Here is a 16,332-nt window from a genome sequence, read left to right on the forward strand (position 1 = left end):
AAAAACAAGCGCTCACTGGAAAACCTGTTTACTTCCTAGCAGGCAGGATTTTGCGAAAGGTCAGGTTGACGCGCGGAGCCAGAACCTTCTTGCGGATGGGGAGGCTGTGATACCAGCAAGAGTTGGTCGGGGGCTTCATCACCAGCAGACTCCCGTGGGCCAGCTGCAGCCTGACCACCTCCACCCTCCGGGCAGGGTTCTTCCCTCGAGAGTCTTTGTGGCGGAAGAAGAAGTCTCTGCAGGCCCCAAAGGAGACAGAGGCGATGGGGCTCCCGGGGTCCAGTTCCCTTTCGTCATCCCGGTGTTCCCCGATGTGGTCGCGGCCATCTTTGTACCTGCGGCGAGGAAGCCAGCCCCGGTCACAGAACGGCCCTCTCCTGAAGCGCGCCAGCACCACGGCAGACGGCTGCCGCACGGCTGGAGGGCCTGCCCAGGTTCCACAGGTGAGCCACGCCCGCCCGGGGGCTGTGCCCTTTGTTGGCTGGTCCTGGATGATCACGTGCTTTAAAAGTCAGCGACCAACAGAAGCCAAAAACACATGTCTTCTAGTTCTGGTGCCCATAGGTAAACCTTTGTCATCGAAAGTTCTCTCCCTACACCTAGAATAAAATCCACACTCCTGGCACAGTCTGGCCCTCACTCACCTCTGAACTCATCGATCACACACCCCCTTTCCCTCTCTCACTGCTTCCCGCCAGCGTCAGTGGGATTTTCACTCCACGGGCAGGTCTCTGAGATCCCTCTGCTCTTCCTCCCAAATGCTGTGCAGCTCGTGCTCGCCCTCTCCATTTAGTTACCAGTTCAAAGGGCAGCACGCCCACGGGCCCTCCCGTAACCGCCATCCCCACATCCAGAGTTCTCAACCGGCGTGGTTCCGCCCCAGCCTGGGACCAGGCAGCATCTGGAGACGTTCTGGTTGCGTTGACTGGGGAGAGGGTGCGAGTAGCATCTTGTGGGCAGAGGCCAGGGATGCTGCTCAACATCCCACAATGCACAGGGCAGTCCCCACCACAAAATTATCTGGCCCGAAACATCTGTTGAGAAACCCTGCCCTAAACCCAGACCCTTCCTCCCGGCCATTCTCAGTCAAATCAGCGAGACACTCGTCTACGTCTAAAATCCTCTTGTTTGTCTGAAATCATCTTGTTCGGCGGCTCAGCAGTTTGTCACCTTTCACTTCCCGCCGTATGCCCAGGGCTCCACGAAGACCCTCTGTGTGCACTGCTCCGCTACAATAGCCCTGCTGCCCTGGAGAACTATTTGTTGGGCAAATGAATAAAATAAGGGAGAGGCAGAAGACTGATACAATTCAGTGCAGTGGCTTCAAGAAAAAAAAGTGGACAAGTAGGGTGTCACCTGTTAACGAGCACGAAGTTGAAGGTCTGTCCGGTCACCTGCGACACACGATCCCGGACTCGCTCCAGCACCGGGATCCAAGGCTTTGGGGACAGAGTGAGGCCTGAAAACGTGTAGGTCAGCCCGGTGTTGCCGTACGTCGCCTGCTTCCTTGGCACACTGTGCAGCTTCCCGAACACCCGCACCTGGGCCAGTGCACCTGGGCAGGTGAAACACGGCAGCTCAGAAAACCAGGCACGCTCGCTCCCCGAGTATTCAGGATCGAAAGGGAAGTAGAACAGGAATAACTTTAAAAAACTTTTTTTCATCCTCACCCAAGAACATCTTTTCATTGCTTTTAGGGAGAGAGAGGAGCATCAGTGTGAGAGAGAAGCACTGACTGGTTGCCTTCCAGTACATGCCCAGATCAGGGATGGAACTGAAAACCCAGGTATGTGCCTTGACTGGGAGTCAAACCCATGACCTTTTGGCCAGGGACGATGCTCCAACCAATTGAGCCACACCAGTCAGAGCAGAAATAACTTAATAACCTGACCAAGGACCCCACCTCAAAAGCCTGTGTGCCTCGCCCAAAATTTTCATGTAAGAACAGTGATTCTTGTCCTGTGCTTAGAAAAACATGGTCCTAGTCCAGTGTTGTTGTTTTTTTAAACACCATAGCTTAATTCCCTTAACAACAGTAGGAACAGAATACGGAGGCTGAAATGTGAGCAAGATAAGGTTAGGTGACACACTAGAGTGATTTTTGCCAGCTGTGGGGACAGAGGGCACAGGGCCCCATGAATGATGGGACTAACACAGCTAGTCTCCAGGTTGGGGTCTCCTCGGGCTTCTCTGTGCCTCCAAGCACACTGCCACCTTGCAGTGGTCCTCAGTGTGTAGTCCTCAGCAGCATGGGCATGACCTGCACATGCAGACATTGGACTGCGGGGGTGGGGCCCAGCAATGGGAGTAACATAAGCAACAGAGTCCCCCAGGTGATGCTGAGAACACGGTGCCGAATCGCCTGGTCATCTGCTGTCTCTCCTACTACACCAGTGGCTCTTCACCCTGACTGCACGTTCCAACCACCAGGAAGCTTTCTAAAAACACTGATACCCAGGCTGCACCTCCCAGCTCTTGCTGTTCAATGGATCTCGGTCAGAACTCAGCATCTTTTTTTTTCTTTCAACTTTCCCAGATGATTCTCCCAGCAAAGACTCACTTCAGTCATCTGTCTGCTCCCAGTGAGCAGGTAATCCTGTTTGTTGTTTTTTTTTAAGGTCTGTATTCCAAGCACCTAGCCAGGGTCTTGGCGCACAGGCACCCAGAGAATGTGTTGAATCAATTGACGAACTCATCAGTAATCAACGGCTCCTGAGTTCTGATTTCTCGAAATATACACTGGTTTTATCAAACAAGCCCTCAACGGGCACCCCGCAGTCCTCCGCTTACCTGTAAAATATTCCACTTCTTGCTCCAACTCCCGGAAAATCTCATCCGCTTCAGCTTTGCCAAACAGGACTGTGTAATCACAGTCCAGGCCCTCTGACCGAAGGTGTCGCCAGTCTGGGCCTCCCAAGTCCACACCCTTCCCTGGCGGTTCCCTCCTGGGCCTTTTCCTGGTGCTTTCCTTGTCTTCTCCCAACCCTGCTGAGCCTTCTCCAGCCTGCTCTTGCTCCCTTTTTCCCAAAAGGTCCCCTCGAACCCTCTTCACCAGGAATTTGTCCATCCTGCCTCCACAAAGCAAAGACCTGGGGGCCAGTGATGGGGCAGAGAGAGAGATACTGCCCAGGCTCTGTTCCACGTGCAAAAACTCGCCCTGTGGCAAAGCAATTCACAGCAGCATTCCTCCTTACTGTTTTCAGGTTTCCATTTTAAAGTTTAACACCGTGTTCTGGAAAGGAAGTAGAGGATTCATGTTGGAATAATGGCCCTGAGGTTGATCTGGTCCAGCCCAGCACCTCCCACATACCTGGCTATGCTCGAATCAGCTGGTTAGCTTGCAAAACCCCCAAGGCCTGCACTCCATCCCCAAGCACCTGAATTTGTAGACACCCCTCCGGCCTTCCCTCCCCCCATTTCCCCTTTGAATTCACACACCACAGGCAAATTTGGAAACTACAATCCCAATCCTCACTTTACAGGGGAGACTGACTCGAGAAGGTAGGGGGCTTGCCCAGAGTCATCCAGGGAAGCAGTGTGTATATCTCCCTTCCACCCGTAGCTGACTGTGCCCCCCCCCCAAACCATTATTAAAGCAGGTAAGGACGGCAGTGATCCTCACATGGATATGACTCTGAATCTACGTGTAAACAGTTAAACGTGATCCTTCGGCAAGCACGGGGAATTCGGATAGAAAATAAAAACTGTGATACGTGCGTGAGGTGGGGGTGGCGAGGGTTCTCTTTAAAATCTCAGACGGCACCTGCGTAGTTCGACTCCCCCACCCACAGTAGAAATGGGGGGGTGGAGGGTGGGAAAGAGAAAACAACTCACTCGAACCGCAGCACTGCTTCCGGCTAGATCCCCGCAGCAAGCTGGGAAATGCAGGCAAATTTGCGAAATAAGGTGGTGAGCGGCCCTCGGGCGCCACCTATTGGCCTTCTGGGTGTGTTGCAAGCACTACGGTATTTCGAGTTTAGTATTTATTAGCAACTGTTGAGGATCATCTGTGGTGGGGAGCTGTTGTTTGGTGCACCTCCCCCTGGGAGTTGGGCCACCAGCATCCCGTCGCAGGTAGAAGCACGAGTCCTGCAGTCCTACCCTGTGGCTTCCATTTCTGTCCCCTCCACTCTAGTTGTGTGGCTCCTACAGGTTATTGACCATCTCTGGGCTTGAAGGGCCTCATGTTCCAAGGTCAGGTTCTAATGCTGCTCCTAATCTTGGTTACTGTCTGTCTCCTCCGATGGAATGAAAGCTCTGTGAAGTCCGGTCTTGTTAGGAATCTTCTTCCTGCACCGTTCTGCAGATTTACACAAACGTACGCAGTTGTATGTGCACCACCATGGTCTAGATCCAGAACAGTTCCATCACCCCACAGGGTTCCCCCAAGCCCCCAATCACTGATGTGTTTTCTGTCCCTATAGTTTTGTCTTTTCCGGAATTTACTAATAAAGGAAATCATACAACATATAACTTTTTGGGCCTGGCCCCTGTCATTTAGCATAATGCTTTCAAGATGTATCCTCAAGATGTATCCTTGGGCCTTGGCTGGCGTAGCTCAGTGGATTGAGCACGGGCTGCGAACCAAAGTGTCGCAGGTTCGATTCCCAGTCAGGGCACATGCCTGGGTTGCAGGCCATGACCCCCAGCAACCGCACATTGATGTCTGTCTGTCTGTCTCTCTCTCCCTTCCCTCTCTAAAAATAAGTAAATTAAATCTTAAAAAAAAAGATGTATCCTTGGTGTTTGTATTAGTTGTTCCTTCGATTGCTACGTAGTATTCCATTGTCCTGGTGCCCCACTCTCCACCCACTGAGGGACATTCGGGTTGTTTCCAGTTTAGGTCAATTCCACATAAACTCCACTCCTGAAGAAGCTTTTGTATGAACATAGATTTTAATTTCACTTGTGTAAACACCTAGGAGCGGGATTGCAGGGGCACCTGAAAGTGTTTGCTTTACTTAATACAAAAGTGCTGAACTGCCTTTTCAATGCTTCCAGATTTGGGGGGGGGGGGTTGTGCAATTCGTGCAAGGGTGTAAAGGCCACACAAGGGACACGCTGGTTATGTCCAGCGAAGGCTGAGACCCAGATTCATTCATGCCACCGTAGTGGGAGCTTCTGTGAGAGAGGGAAGCAGCCTTGCCAGCAGAGTAAGGAGCTGGCATTGTATTCTAACCATATTTGGAAGCTGCAGGATTTTCACCTGGGGGTTATCATGATACGATTTCCATTTCAAACAGATTACTTGGTAGGAAAGAGGTGACGAGCTGGGATTGTAGCCAGGAGATGGAGAGAGCAGCAGCTGAATTCAGAGTTTATTTTGGAGACGGAACCAAGAGGACCTGTTGAAGGTTTGGATGGGAGGAGGGAGGGACAAAGAAGAGTCCCAGGTGTGTTGGAGGTGTGGGGGTGCTTTTCAGAGGATGACTAGTTGGAAGTTTAACCTTTACGACCTCAAAGTCTTCCCCCAAACTTTGCAGGTTAAGGCACAAAGTTGGACCATTCTTAGCCTTAGTTTGCTGTCAGTAAAATGGGCGGTGAAAATGGGATGATAATGCAGCATCTGAGAGCTCAACAAATGCTATTTTAATGCTAATTTCACTCCCACAACAGGTGCTTTTATCTTTTTTTACTGCGGAGAGAAGCAGGAACCTGCCCCAAGGCAGAGAGATGTGTCAAGTGAATAACTGAAAGAGTAAATAAAGGAGAGTACCTACCCTGCCCCCAGCAGCCCCTCTCGCACATGCGCACTAGGCCTTCCACCGCCCCCTGCCCAGCCCACCCCCTCGATTGGAGCATGCGCGAGCGGCTTGGCGCCAATTCCATACCGCCACTGTCTGCGCCAGCCTTGTGGGTCCCGGGCGGCGCGTGTTTTCTTCCCTCTCGGCTTCGGGATGATCGGCCAGAAGACGCTCTACTCCTTTTTCTCCCCGAATCCTGCTAGCAAGCGACGTGTCCGTAGCCCCGAGCCGGGCGACCTGGGGACCGGCGTGGCGGCGGTAGCTGAGGAGAGCCGGGATGCAGCGGTGAGGCACGGCGGGGACTGCTTGCGGGGCCGGGGAAGAGGGAAAGGCGGGGGAGGGAGGCACGGCGGGGACTGCTTGCGGGGCCGGGGAAGGGGGAAAGGAGGGCGAGGGAGGCGGCGGGCCCTGTACGACCGAGGAGCTGCAGAAACGTGCCCCAGACTTAGAAAGCTGAGGTCCCAGTTCAAAACAGCCGCCACGGTGCTCCAGGGGCGGCCATGCTAAGGGACCAGCCAATAGGGGCGAGCTTCGGGGCCTACGGCACCAATCAGAGGCGAAGGGGGCTGCCCTTCTTGTTCCTCCGTCCTATCTGAGGAAGGAAAGGGCGGGCCCTCGGGAGGAGGGCTTTTGCCGCGAAAAGACCACGTGGGGATGCGAGTGGCGGGTTTGGCGGGGCGGAGCTCCTAGTTGCAGAGCTTCCGCTCCGGCGAAACGCTCCTGTCCGCCGGGTTTTAGTGCCAAACGCCTAACTGGGGGACAACGGCTTGGTTTTCCAGAGTCCGGTTGTGCACCAACATTGCGAGTGGAGCTGAAACCCACGAATGGGTGTCCTCTTCTTTGGGTCTTTGGGATGGGGGCGGAGCCTGCTAGCGCCTGGGGGAGGTCCCTTGAAGCTTTTGACCCGTCTCTGCGGGGACCACTTGCAGGCTAGCCCACCCAAGAAGGCCCGGGCAGAGCCGGAGGAGCCCGGCACACCGCCTTCATCGCCGCTGAGCCCCGAGCAGTTGGACCGCATCCAGAAGAACAAGGCCGCGGCCCTGCTCAGACTCGCTGCTCGCAATGTGCCGGTGGGTTTTGGTGAAAGTTGGAAGAAGCACCTCAGCGGAGAGTTCGGGAAACCGTATTTTATAAAGGTAAACCAGAAGCCTGGGGGGCCCTTTGCCTTGTTAGTATAGCAGGCCAAGGCCACTTTTATAGGATATTACTTTCATTGTTCCCTATTTTATCTCCTTTAACGTCTTTTTCACGCTAAGGGGGTAAAATAAAACCATGGTGTTTGAATGCACACATTTATATTAGTTAAAGTGTCTAAGAGACTAAGGTGATATGGTTTCAATGCATTTCGTTAGTCTGCTTTCAGGAAAGAGTTGCATAGTAAAACCACAAACAAACCTAGCTGCGGGAAACCTGGCCCCGCCTTTAAAGGGGGGGGGGATTGGCATTAACAGGAAATGGAGGAGTCTAGACCAGTCAGGTTTGACCCAGCCCAAAGAAAGGGAGGGGATTGAACAGATTGAGTAAATTTGTTGTGGGTTTTTTTGTTTTTGTTTTTTTTTTTTGTAAATGAATTTGGATATAAAACAGCAAAGAGCTAGATAATGCTTCAGTTAACTTTTCTGTTGAATTTGTATGGTTTCCACTGAGAATCTGATTTTCAGTCTAGTTTCTCTTTCAATCAGCTAATGGGCTTTGTTGCAGAAGAAAGAAGGAATTACACTGTTTATCCACCTCCACACCAAGTCTTCACATGGACACAAATGTGCGACATCAGAGACGTAAGTGCTAGGTGTCGGTGAATTTAATAAGAGGGGTGTGGGGATTAAATAGCAGTTTTTAATGAGTCACGTCAGTGTCCATAATTCAGTAATGAGTAAGATACTAAAATTGTGAGATTTGTCAGGCTGTATTTTAACCTGTATTTACTGTTGTTGTTTGTTTGGTTTTTTTTGTTTTTGACTTCTACCATGTGCTGTTGGCACAGCACAAAAGAAGAATATGCACATAGACCCCGTGTCAATGTGCTCTCATTTCTTGTATGTTATTTAATCCTGAAATGCACCCCAGTCCCGTGTTAAGGAGTACTGCGGTGGTGAGGAGGAAACGGGGGCATGGAGCAGTGATGTCTTTGTCACCAGGCTATGGGCAGCCCTACCTCAGCTTGCAGCTCTGCGTTCTCTGTCCCACCACGCCGTCTTTTAGAGCTGACACTTTCTGTCTCCTACCTTCTGTCCCAAACAGTTTTGCTGCCCTGGGAACAAATCCCTTTGCTTTGGTTCCTTGTGCACGACGGCTGCTGCCTGGGGGCTCTGGTCCTGCCAGTCCCCTGTTCAGAAGCTGGTCTGTGCTTTTCCACTGTCTGAACTGTCAAAGCTGAACATGAACATGGCCGCGTCCTACTCACCAGCCTTGCCACCGCCTCCTGTTCTTTGACGTCAGAGTTGAGCCGTGTGGCGGCCCTCTGCTCTGTTCTGTCTTTTGACAGCCAGCGAGATCTATGGCGCCTCGCTGGAGCCTGTTCCCCACCACCTTTGTGACCTGGTTTTCTTCTCAAGTCCCCAAATATATGTAGTGTCTGCTTACACTGGAGGATTTTACATTTTGCTGTTACCTCTTTCCCTTCCACATTTGTAAGTTGAGAGCAGCGATCCTGTGATTTAATAAAAATATCTGTTAAACAGGAGTGGAATAGGTGAATAAACCATCTTGATAAGGCCGCTAAACCTAATACTTAGCGAACTTCACAGTTTTCCATTTAGAGTAAGGACTTTGGATATAGCTCCATATTTCTGAAGTTAAAAGACAAAACTGAGTCCTTCTAAGTTCAGTACTGTTTTGCACCTTGTTTGAATAGCATGTCCCGTCCTGAATACCAGTGATCGGTGTAAATAGGGAAGAATAAGAAAAGAGTGAGGAACTGAGGATCAGATGGCCCAGTGAGGCTTCTTTGCAAAGGAGCTCGTGGAGGGAATGGGAGGGAGGGTTACCTGGCTCCTCCCAGCTGTCCCTTTCCTGGGACCAGAACTGAAAAGCGTCCCTGCTGGGACAGGTTGTTTCGTGCTGGGGACCGTGTGAGCCCCGGTAGTAGGAAGGGAGAAGCCCGTGAAAGCTCCCTGCTGAGGGGAGTGTCTAAAGCGGGAGGATATGGCTTGTGCCAGCTGTGGGAGGAGATTCCAAGATGGTAGGTACACCTTGAGCAGCATGAAGAAGACGTGGGCGGCCTCCAGGTCAGAAGGACGGGCTGTGTTTTCACGTCCCTGTGACAGTGGCCTAGTTACTTTTCACCGCATCTGCCGCCCACCGCCAGGGCTCTTGGGCCTGGCCTCCTTACCTTCTGGTTTCCTTCCTTAGTGCGTGTAGGGGAGCAGGCACCTTCCTGTGCCGCTGGTGGCGGGGTTTGAGTTGCCTCAATTTGTTGAAAAGCAAATTGGAGTGTGTCTATGAAAATTTAAAATACACTTACCCTTCGGCCTTCAACGCCACTGTTACAAGTATTCTGTAGAAATAAAGGCAACAGTGTGGAAAGACACATGTACTAGGGTGTTTACTGTGTAACTTTCGGTAATGGGGGGGGGATGGAAAGCTGGCTGGCTGCCCATTGGTGACTGAACTCTGCTGACTTGAAGGGTGCCCGGAATGTGATGTGTGCCACAAACATGTGGGGTAGTGAGTACAGTAACCCCAATTCCGTAGGTAATGAACACTGATTGGATGAAAACGGGATAGCGTAGCTGGGAGATCACCAGCTACTTTTATGTTTCTGGGTGGTAGTCCTTGTTTTCAAGGATGTGTTTCCCTTTGTAATCTGGAAAATGGGAGGGGCGGGAGCGAAGCTGACCCGAACTGTGTCAGAAGGGAGGGGGCGGTGTGGTGGGTGATCGAGGGAAGGAGGATTTGGTGGTGGAAAGTAATGATGTCCCCTCACCGGCTGTTTTCTTCTGGGGGCTCTCAGTTGGGTCAGCAGGCGGGCCGCCTTCTCATTCTCTTGTCCCCTTGTGTGGGTCATCGGTCACCCAGGTGTTGGTCCGCACTGTCTACATTGGAGTATTGTTTTAATTTGCCTCCTGGTGTTTGCAGGTGAAGGTTGTCATTCTGGGACAGGATCCATATCACGGGCCCAATCAGGCTCACGGGCTCTGCTTCAGTGTTCAGAGACCTGTTCCGCCTCCGCCCAGGTAGGACTGATCGCTCTGTGGGTGGCTCGGGTCCACGTGCAGTTACTTTCAGATGCGTCCTTTGTGAATGACGGGCAAGCCTATCATTCGAGGGGACTTTCACTAGCTTTCAGAGCAGGATTTTTCTTTTAAGATTTTATTTATTTATTTTTAGAGAGGCAGGGAGGGAGAAAGCGAGAGAAACATAGATCAATTGCCTCTCACATACCCCCAACTGGGGATCTGGCCCAAAACCCAGGCATGTGCCCTGACCGGGAATCGAACCTGCGAAGGACTGGAGCAAAATTTCTGTCTCAGCACTGGTGACATGGGGGGCTGGGTCTTTGTCGGGGAAAGGGTTGGTCCTGTGCGCTGGAAGGTGTTCCACCACCCGACGTCGGCAGCACCAGCCCTCTGGGACCAGAGAGTTCTCACAAATGGCGATGAGAGGTGTCCTCACACATTGCCAGGTGTCCCTTGGGACAGAAGTCACCCCTGGTTCAGAACCACTGCTCAGAGGATTTTTATAAATATATAGATAGATACAACACTGACTAAGCATCCATGGACGGGTGTTGTAACTCTCAGGCTAATTTATTTAGGTTTTCTCAAGTGCAGTTCCTTAAACAGAACAAAAGGAAGGTTTAGGCAGAAGGAATGGCTGTATTTTCTCTGAATTAGTGTGTGTGCTTTCGTCCCCTCCGGGCCTGGTGTTCCGGCCTGTAACTGACATGTCGAGAGGTTACTGAATTTTCAAAATTGTGCTTAAGATTGTCTCTTTCCTTCTGGCTTTCTTTCAGCTTGGAAAACATTTATAAAGAGCTGTCCACAGACATAGATGGTTTTGTCCATCCCGGTCACGGAGACTTATCTGGGTGGGCCAAGCAAGGTAAAACCGCTGCTGCTGCCGCGTACCTCCCGGGTGGGGCCCACCGTCCTCGCCTCTCCGTCCATGTACTTCCGTTTGTAAAAGATGGTCGTGAGGATCGGGGGTGCCCGAGTCGGGGAATGTATCTCCTTTGTGCCCTGCGGCCCGAGTTATCTTTCATGTTTTCATCATAATTTGGAAAGGGTGGTCCTCGTTATTATTTTACGTTTATCCGCTTAGTCGAACTTGGGCCATTTAGAAGGTGGCCGCACGTTTTGTCACTTCACTGTATGTTGTGTTGTATGTGTTTAATATGTGTCTACGGACTTTTTTCTTTCTTTTTCTTTAACAAGTAAACTGTCACCACGATAAAGAATATTTACCCTTTGGTTTCTTACAGTTAGATTTTTTCGCCCCCCATGAAATACTTTGGCCTCCATTTGTTACTCTCTGGCATTATTTAATGCCACTTAGGATACTGTTTGAAAATTCTTTCCGATGACCGGTGATAAGTCATTTCCACTCACTGTTGCAAACGTGGAAGATGTTGAAAGTGCAGCGGTGAGAGCTGGTTGCCCTCTGATCTCACCAAGAGGTGCCCAGCGGTCTGTTTTGTAACACTTCCTCTACGGCCGAATTTCAGGCGGCCGTTCTGGACGCCACCCTGAGCAAGGTCTCCTTGGCTGTCGGGCTGGCTCGTTGCAGCCTGCCTTTGACCTGCTTCTTCGGTGTGTGCCCGTAGGTGTTCTCCTGCTCAACGCCGTCCTCACGGTCCGGGCGCATCAGGCCAACTCCCACAAGGAGAGAGGCTGGGAGCAGTTCACCGACGCAGTTGTGTCCTGGCTGAACGAGAACTCGAGTGGCCTCGTGTTCTTGCTCTGGGGCTCTTACGCTCAGAAGAAGGGCAGCGCCATCGACAGGGTATGTGGTTCTGAGCCGTGTAAGCCAGTGGAGAGAATCTAGGAGTTCTTGCAGTGTGGTCCTAGAACACTCAACATCTTCCTCGTTCATTTTCCAAGGGAGATTTTCGTTCCCGCATGCATCCCTCGCTCAACTTCCTCCTCTGAACTACCCAAGGACAAAAAGTACCATCTACCCAGTTGTCCCGCCAGAAGTCAGATACCATTCATAATGCCTCCCTGCCTCTGTCTTTTTCCCCTTCTCCCCCGCCCTCCCCACATCCAGTCATTCATTCAGCCTGCCTTCTGTCTTCACTGTCGCTCAGACCCGGCCCCACCCAAAGCCTTGGTTTAGGCCGCCTCTGATCTCCCCCGGAGCGTTCAGGTGCCCTGTCCCCCAGGGCCCCGACTCAGGCCGGCAGGCTGGGGTCGGTGGTGGGCGTGGCCCCGCTCTGCCTCTCAGCCGCAGCTCCCCCGCTTTTCTCTCTCAGCTCCAGGCTGCCTGCACCTCCCAGCTTGGTTCCCTGGGCCCCACTTCCCTGCCTGCCGTTGAGCGCCCTGCTGCCTTTGTCCTGAGTATAGAGGTTTCTCCCTTCCCCAGAGGCCAACCAACGTGCCCTTCGAGGAAAGTTTGGCACGGCCCCCATTCCCATGAAGGGCCGGTGCGGCAAGCCAGGCAGGGTGCTGATGAGCACTTGAGCCCCATTACTTCTCGTGCTACTCTGCCCGTGCAGTCATCCCTCGGTTCTCGGGCAGCAACTAGAAGCTGGGCGCTGGTGATATTCCCAATTTACATGTACAAAAAACAATAGCCACTTAAGGGGGCTCTGCAACTTCCCCGTGGCTGCACAACTAAGTGGCAGAGCCAGGACTCAGACCCAGGCTGTCCACCTGCAGGCTCTGTGTTCTGGACCATGCTGGGCCGCTGGGCTGCAGTTAGGGCCCCTCCTGGACTGAGCAGCTGGAAGGCAGGGATGTTTGGAAACAATGATTTGTTAGGTGGTTTTTACTCAAATACAGAAAAGAAGAAAGAAGAGAACGAAGTCTCTTGTGTTCCTGCCCAGTGAACTACAGGTGGAATTTTAAACTCAAAGTGCCCCATTTCTGTGGGGAGACGGTTCAGACAGCGACGAGAGGCGCAGATGGAAGTCAGCGCCCTCCACCGTTTCTTTTCCCTGAATGAGCTAGTACAAATAGCATTTAGGGTATTCATCAAAAAAAATTTTGATGCAGTTACCACTTTTTTTTCACTTGATGTATTTTCAAGGTCTTCCCTTACCAACACAGGTACTTGGCCTTGTTCTAGCGGCCACGTGGTGTTCCACTGTAAGAACTTCAGAAAAATATTTCTGGCCAGTTGTGTAACACTGGACTTATATTAGTTGTTACCCAGATAAGCAGGGTTGCCGTGGACCTCCCTAACCCTGCGTCTTTGGGTAGGTAGAGGCCTCTTGGGGTCCTTTAACACGTGTGTTCTCAGCAGTGGAGTTGCTGGGTCCTAAGATACGGCACTTAAAAATGGCGTGGGCGGTGCCAGGTTGGAGGCTGAGACCAGGCCTTTGCAGCCGTGGCGCCCAGCAAAGGTCGTGGCGTCGCCCTGCAAAGGAATGAGCGTGCGCACTGGTGCCCCGCGGTGAGCGCTAAAGGCAGGTGCACACAGTTAGTGGAGGGGGGCGGTATACCTGCCATCGAGTCCCAGGCGTGCTGCCTCTCAGCCGATCTCTTGTTCTCTTTCAGAAGCGCCACCACGTGCTGCAGACCGCCCACCCCTCCCCGCTGTCGGTGTACCGCGGGTTCTTTGGGTGCAGACATTTCTCTAAAACCAACGAGCTGCTGCAGAAGTCTGGCAAGGAGCCCATCAACTGGAAGGATCTGTGACCCCGACCTGGGGGACTGTGGTGGTCTCCGGGCAGTTTTTAGAAGGTTGTCAGTGACGAAGTCAAATTGAAAAAATAATTTCCGTGGTGACCCTTAAGCATTCTGCATATGGGAGAGAAGGTTTGGGTAAAGCGGGCATGAGCCAGGCTGCCCTGGAGGGGCGGCTGTATCCAGCAAAGCCTGTGCGCTGTGACCGAGTCCGTCTCTGCATTGCGGCTTTGGCCTAGAATAGGCGTCCAAGTTCTTGGAAGGGAGAGGAGCTCAAGTTCTTGACTCTCCTCCCCTCTGTTTGCTTTATGGTTAGAGATGGGCAGATTGGCACCTTTTGGTTTATATAGTTCGCTGCTACTTGTTTTTACCTGTAGGTTACACTTTAGGTTATAAGATGTTGGGTGTTTTTATTTAGAAAGATTCCCTTTGCACATCCTGGTGTTCCAGTCCAGGCCAACTTCCTCCTTGAAGGAAATAGGATTTTTTTTTTTATTTTTTATTATTTTTTTTTTATTTTTGCCAGTTCCCAGAAACTAGGGCTTGATTTCCTGATGGTAGCAATCGGTGGTGAGCCTGAACACAGAGGCCAAGAGAAGTGGGCGGGTCTTGTTTATATGGCTCTCTGAGTGTTTCTAGGAATAAGCAATGGAAGTTGAATAGGAAGGAGGAGAAAGGTTTTTTGTTTGTTTGTTTTTAAGAAGAAATGTTTTATTTTTTTTCCCAGATGTATCTTGAATTTGAGGCCACATAGTGCCAGGTGCTATTTTCTAGGGACCGAAATCATTTTGGGATGTCTTTTGCAATGCTGGAGATTTTCACTTTTTAAAAAAATACTTATGCAGATGTATATACGTATTTTTTCAAATCCTTTGGCTAAGAGACGATTGTTAGGTCTGCACCTCCATCCCAGATCCTGCTAGAGATGCTGTTTTGCTGTTAGCTGGGTTCAAAGTTAAACCTGCTAGGGTTTGGAAATAAAAGTTTTTGAAGTTTCACTTTGTGCAGAGTACACTTTCATGCCGAGTGCCCTTCACCAGCCTGCTCCTGAGCCTGGGCATCTGCCGAAGCCCTTGGGCTGCCCTTGTGCTCTGGTTGCCGTGGTGACCATTGTGGGCAGGAAGGGCCAGCTCCAGGCCACCCTTGCTTCCCCCCCCCCCCTCGGAACCACCCACCCCTCCTCCGCCTGGCTTCGGTAAGCACTGGGTGGGGTCCTGGGGAGGGGCACATCGCATCCTGGAGCACCGTGGAGTCTATAGATGAGTCAGGGTCCACTAAAGCCAGAACACATTTCTGCAGGGATCTTGGCATTCCGGGCACTACTGTGCCCTGCCAGGTCCTGGGATCCTGAGAGGGGAGCTTCCCACCCTCCCCGCTGTGCAGACACTCCGGGGAAATTGAGGCAAAGTGGGAGGCAGGATGCTGGAAGGGTGCCGCTGCGGCCCATCAGGATGGAAAGCTGGGTGGATGCCCTAGGGGTCAGAGGGCTCAGTAGCACATGTGCCTGTAATTAAGAGCGTTAGCAAGAAGTCCAACTGTGGGTACACCTGGAGAAGCCCAGATGTCTCTTAAGAACGCAGGGTGGTCTTTCCCAGAAGGAAGACAGGGCAAAGAGGCAGTCTTCATTTGCCCCCTGTACCTTGGGGCCCTCCCTTGGCATTCCAGTGGGTTGGTGTTTCTGTTACAAGCTGTGTTTTGACACTTCCGTCCCCCGCACTGCTGTGAGGGACAGGATACAGTGAGCGCTGAGTCACCATAAAGAATCGGAAAAGCAAACATTTTCAGAAGTAGACTGAATCTTTGTAGTGACGCTTGAAACAGAACAAAGAGCAGCGTCTTAAATGGTCTATGACTCCCTTGCCCCCCCCCCAAATAATGCAAATTTAATCACTGGTGTTTTGGGAACAAGATTCGTGATGAACTTTTGGCTGTGTCGTTGGTTTTTGCAGGGTTTTGGATTTGTTAGAAAAGAGCGCAGGATATACCCCAGTGAAAGGCAGTCCTTGCCGTTTGGGCCAAGGGTCAGCATACTTTTTCTGTAAGGGGTCAGGCAGTTTGTGTTTAAGCTTTGCAGTTGTCCCTCTCTCAGAGCTCCTCAACTCCGCTACAGAGACAGCAGCCACGTGCCCAGTGTAAGTGAATGGGTGTAGCTGTGTTCCAGTAACAGTTTATGGGCACTGAAGTTGGGAGGTCATGTGATCTGCACGTGTCGTGAAATCTTTCATTTTTTTTCAAACTCTTCACAGGCATCAAAACCACTTTTATTTCGGGAGCCATAGGAGGACAGGCAGTGCAGGTGCAGTTTGCAGACAGACGGACAGACAGTCAGACCCCTGTTCCAGGGGCTCCCGCTCAGGCGCCAGCAATGACAGAGCCCGGCTGCTGCGTCCTGGCGCTGTGTGTGCAGCTGTGCTGGTCGCTGCTGCGGGAGCAGCTGAGAACCTGGCCAACAAGGGTTCCTGTCCCCCGCCCCCAGCCGCCCCATCTCAGGCAAGGAGAAGGGGATCTGCTGAGGGCTTCTGGCAACAAGGAAGTCAGTTATGCAAAATGTGCTGGGAACCCCGAGATATCAAATAATCGTGTGGAAGCCACTATCGGTGATCGGAGTCCAGCAGGGCGAGGTAGGGGGGATGGGAAGTGTTTTTATAGACCTCAGCATGTCATTAATTTGCTTCCATCATTTGATAAGATATATTTTCCCCCTTTTAAAACTCACTTTCCTGCTTCGGTTGGCTCCCGGTGTAAAAAGCCTTAGAAGGGGTTTTGGACCGGAGAGGCAACCTCATTGGTGTGCCTGTGCG

The 16,332-nt window shown here is 51.7% G+C and overlaps 2 protein-coding genes across 3 annotated transcripts; one reads left to right on the forward strand and one right to left on the reverse strand.

Moving 5' to 3' along the window:
* Window positions 1–22: 22 nt before the first annotated feature.
* On the reverse strand, window positions 23–3,869 carry ALKBH2 (alkB homolog 2, alpha-ketoglutarate dependent dioxygenase). 2 transcript variants are annotated; one of them, XM_045843708.1, is made up of 4 exons: window positions 3,835–3,869; window positions 2,791–3,232; window positions 1,357–1,555; window positions 23–335 (listed from the first exon to the last, which is right to left on the reverse strand). In XM_045843708.1, the coding sequence occupies exons 2-4, from the start codon at window positions 3,065–3,067 to the stop codon at window positions 29–31; spliced, it is 783 nt and encodes a 260-aa protein (XP_045699664.1). In that variant the 5' UTR covers window positions 3,068–3,232; window positions 3,835–3,869; the 3' UTR covers window positions 23–28. The 2 variants fall into 2 exon arrangements, with proteins under 2 accessions (XP_045699664.1, XP_045699658.1); XM_045843702.1 differs by lacking the exon at window positions 3,835–3,869 and adding an exon at window positions 3,623–3,775.
* A 1,969-nt stretch (window positions 3,870–5,838) lies between these two features.
* Window positions 5,839–14,529, forward strand: UNG (uracil DNA glycosylase). Its single transcript, XM_045843335.1, has 7 exons — window positions 5,839–6,029; window positions 6,674–6,880; window positions 7,427–7,522; window positions 9,822–9,919; window positions 10,699–10,787; window positions 11,509–11,687; window positions 13,403–14,529. Exons 1-7 carry the CDS (start codon window positions 5,898–5,900, stop codon window positions 13,541–13,543), a joined length of 942 nt encoding a protein of 313 aa, XP_045699291.1. The 5' UTR covers window positions 5,839–5,897; the 3' UTR covers window positions 13,544–14,529.
* Window positions 14,530–16,332: the final 1,803 nt, after the last annotated feature.

The sequence above is a fragment of the Phyllostomus hastatus genome, unplaced genomic scaffold (assembly GCF_019186645.2).
Source record: "Phyllostomus hastatus isolate PE091 unplaced genomic scaffold, TTU_PhHast_1.1 phas_contig_1162, whole genome shotgun sequence".
Taxonomy (NCBI): Eukaryota; Metazoa; Chordata; class Mammalia; order Chiroptera; family Phyllostomidae; genus Phyllostomus; species Phyllostomus hastatus.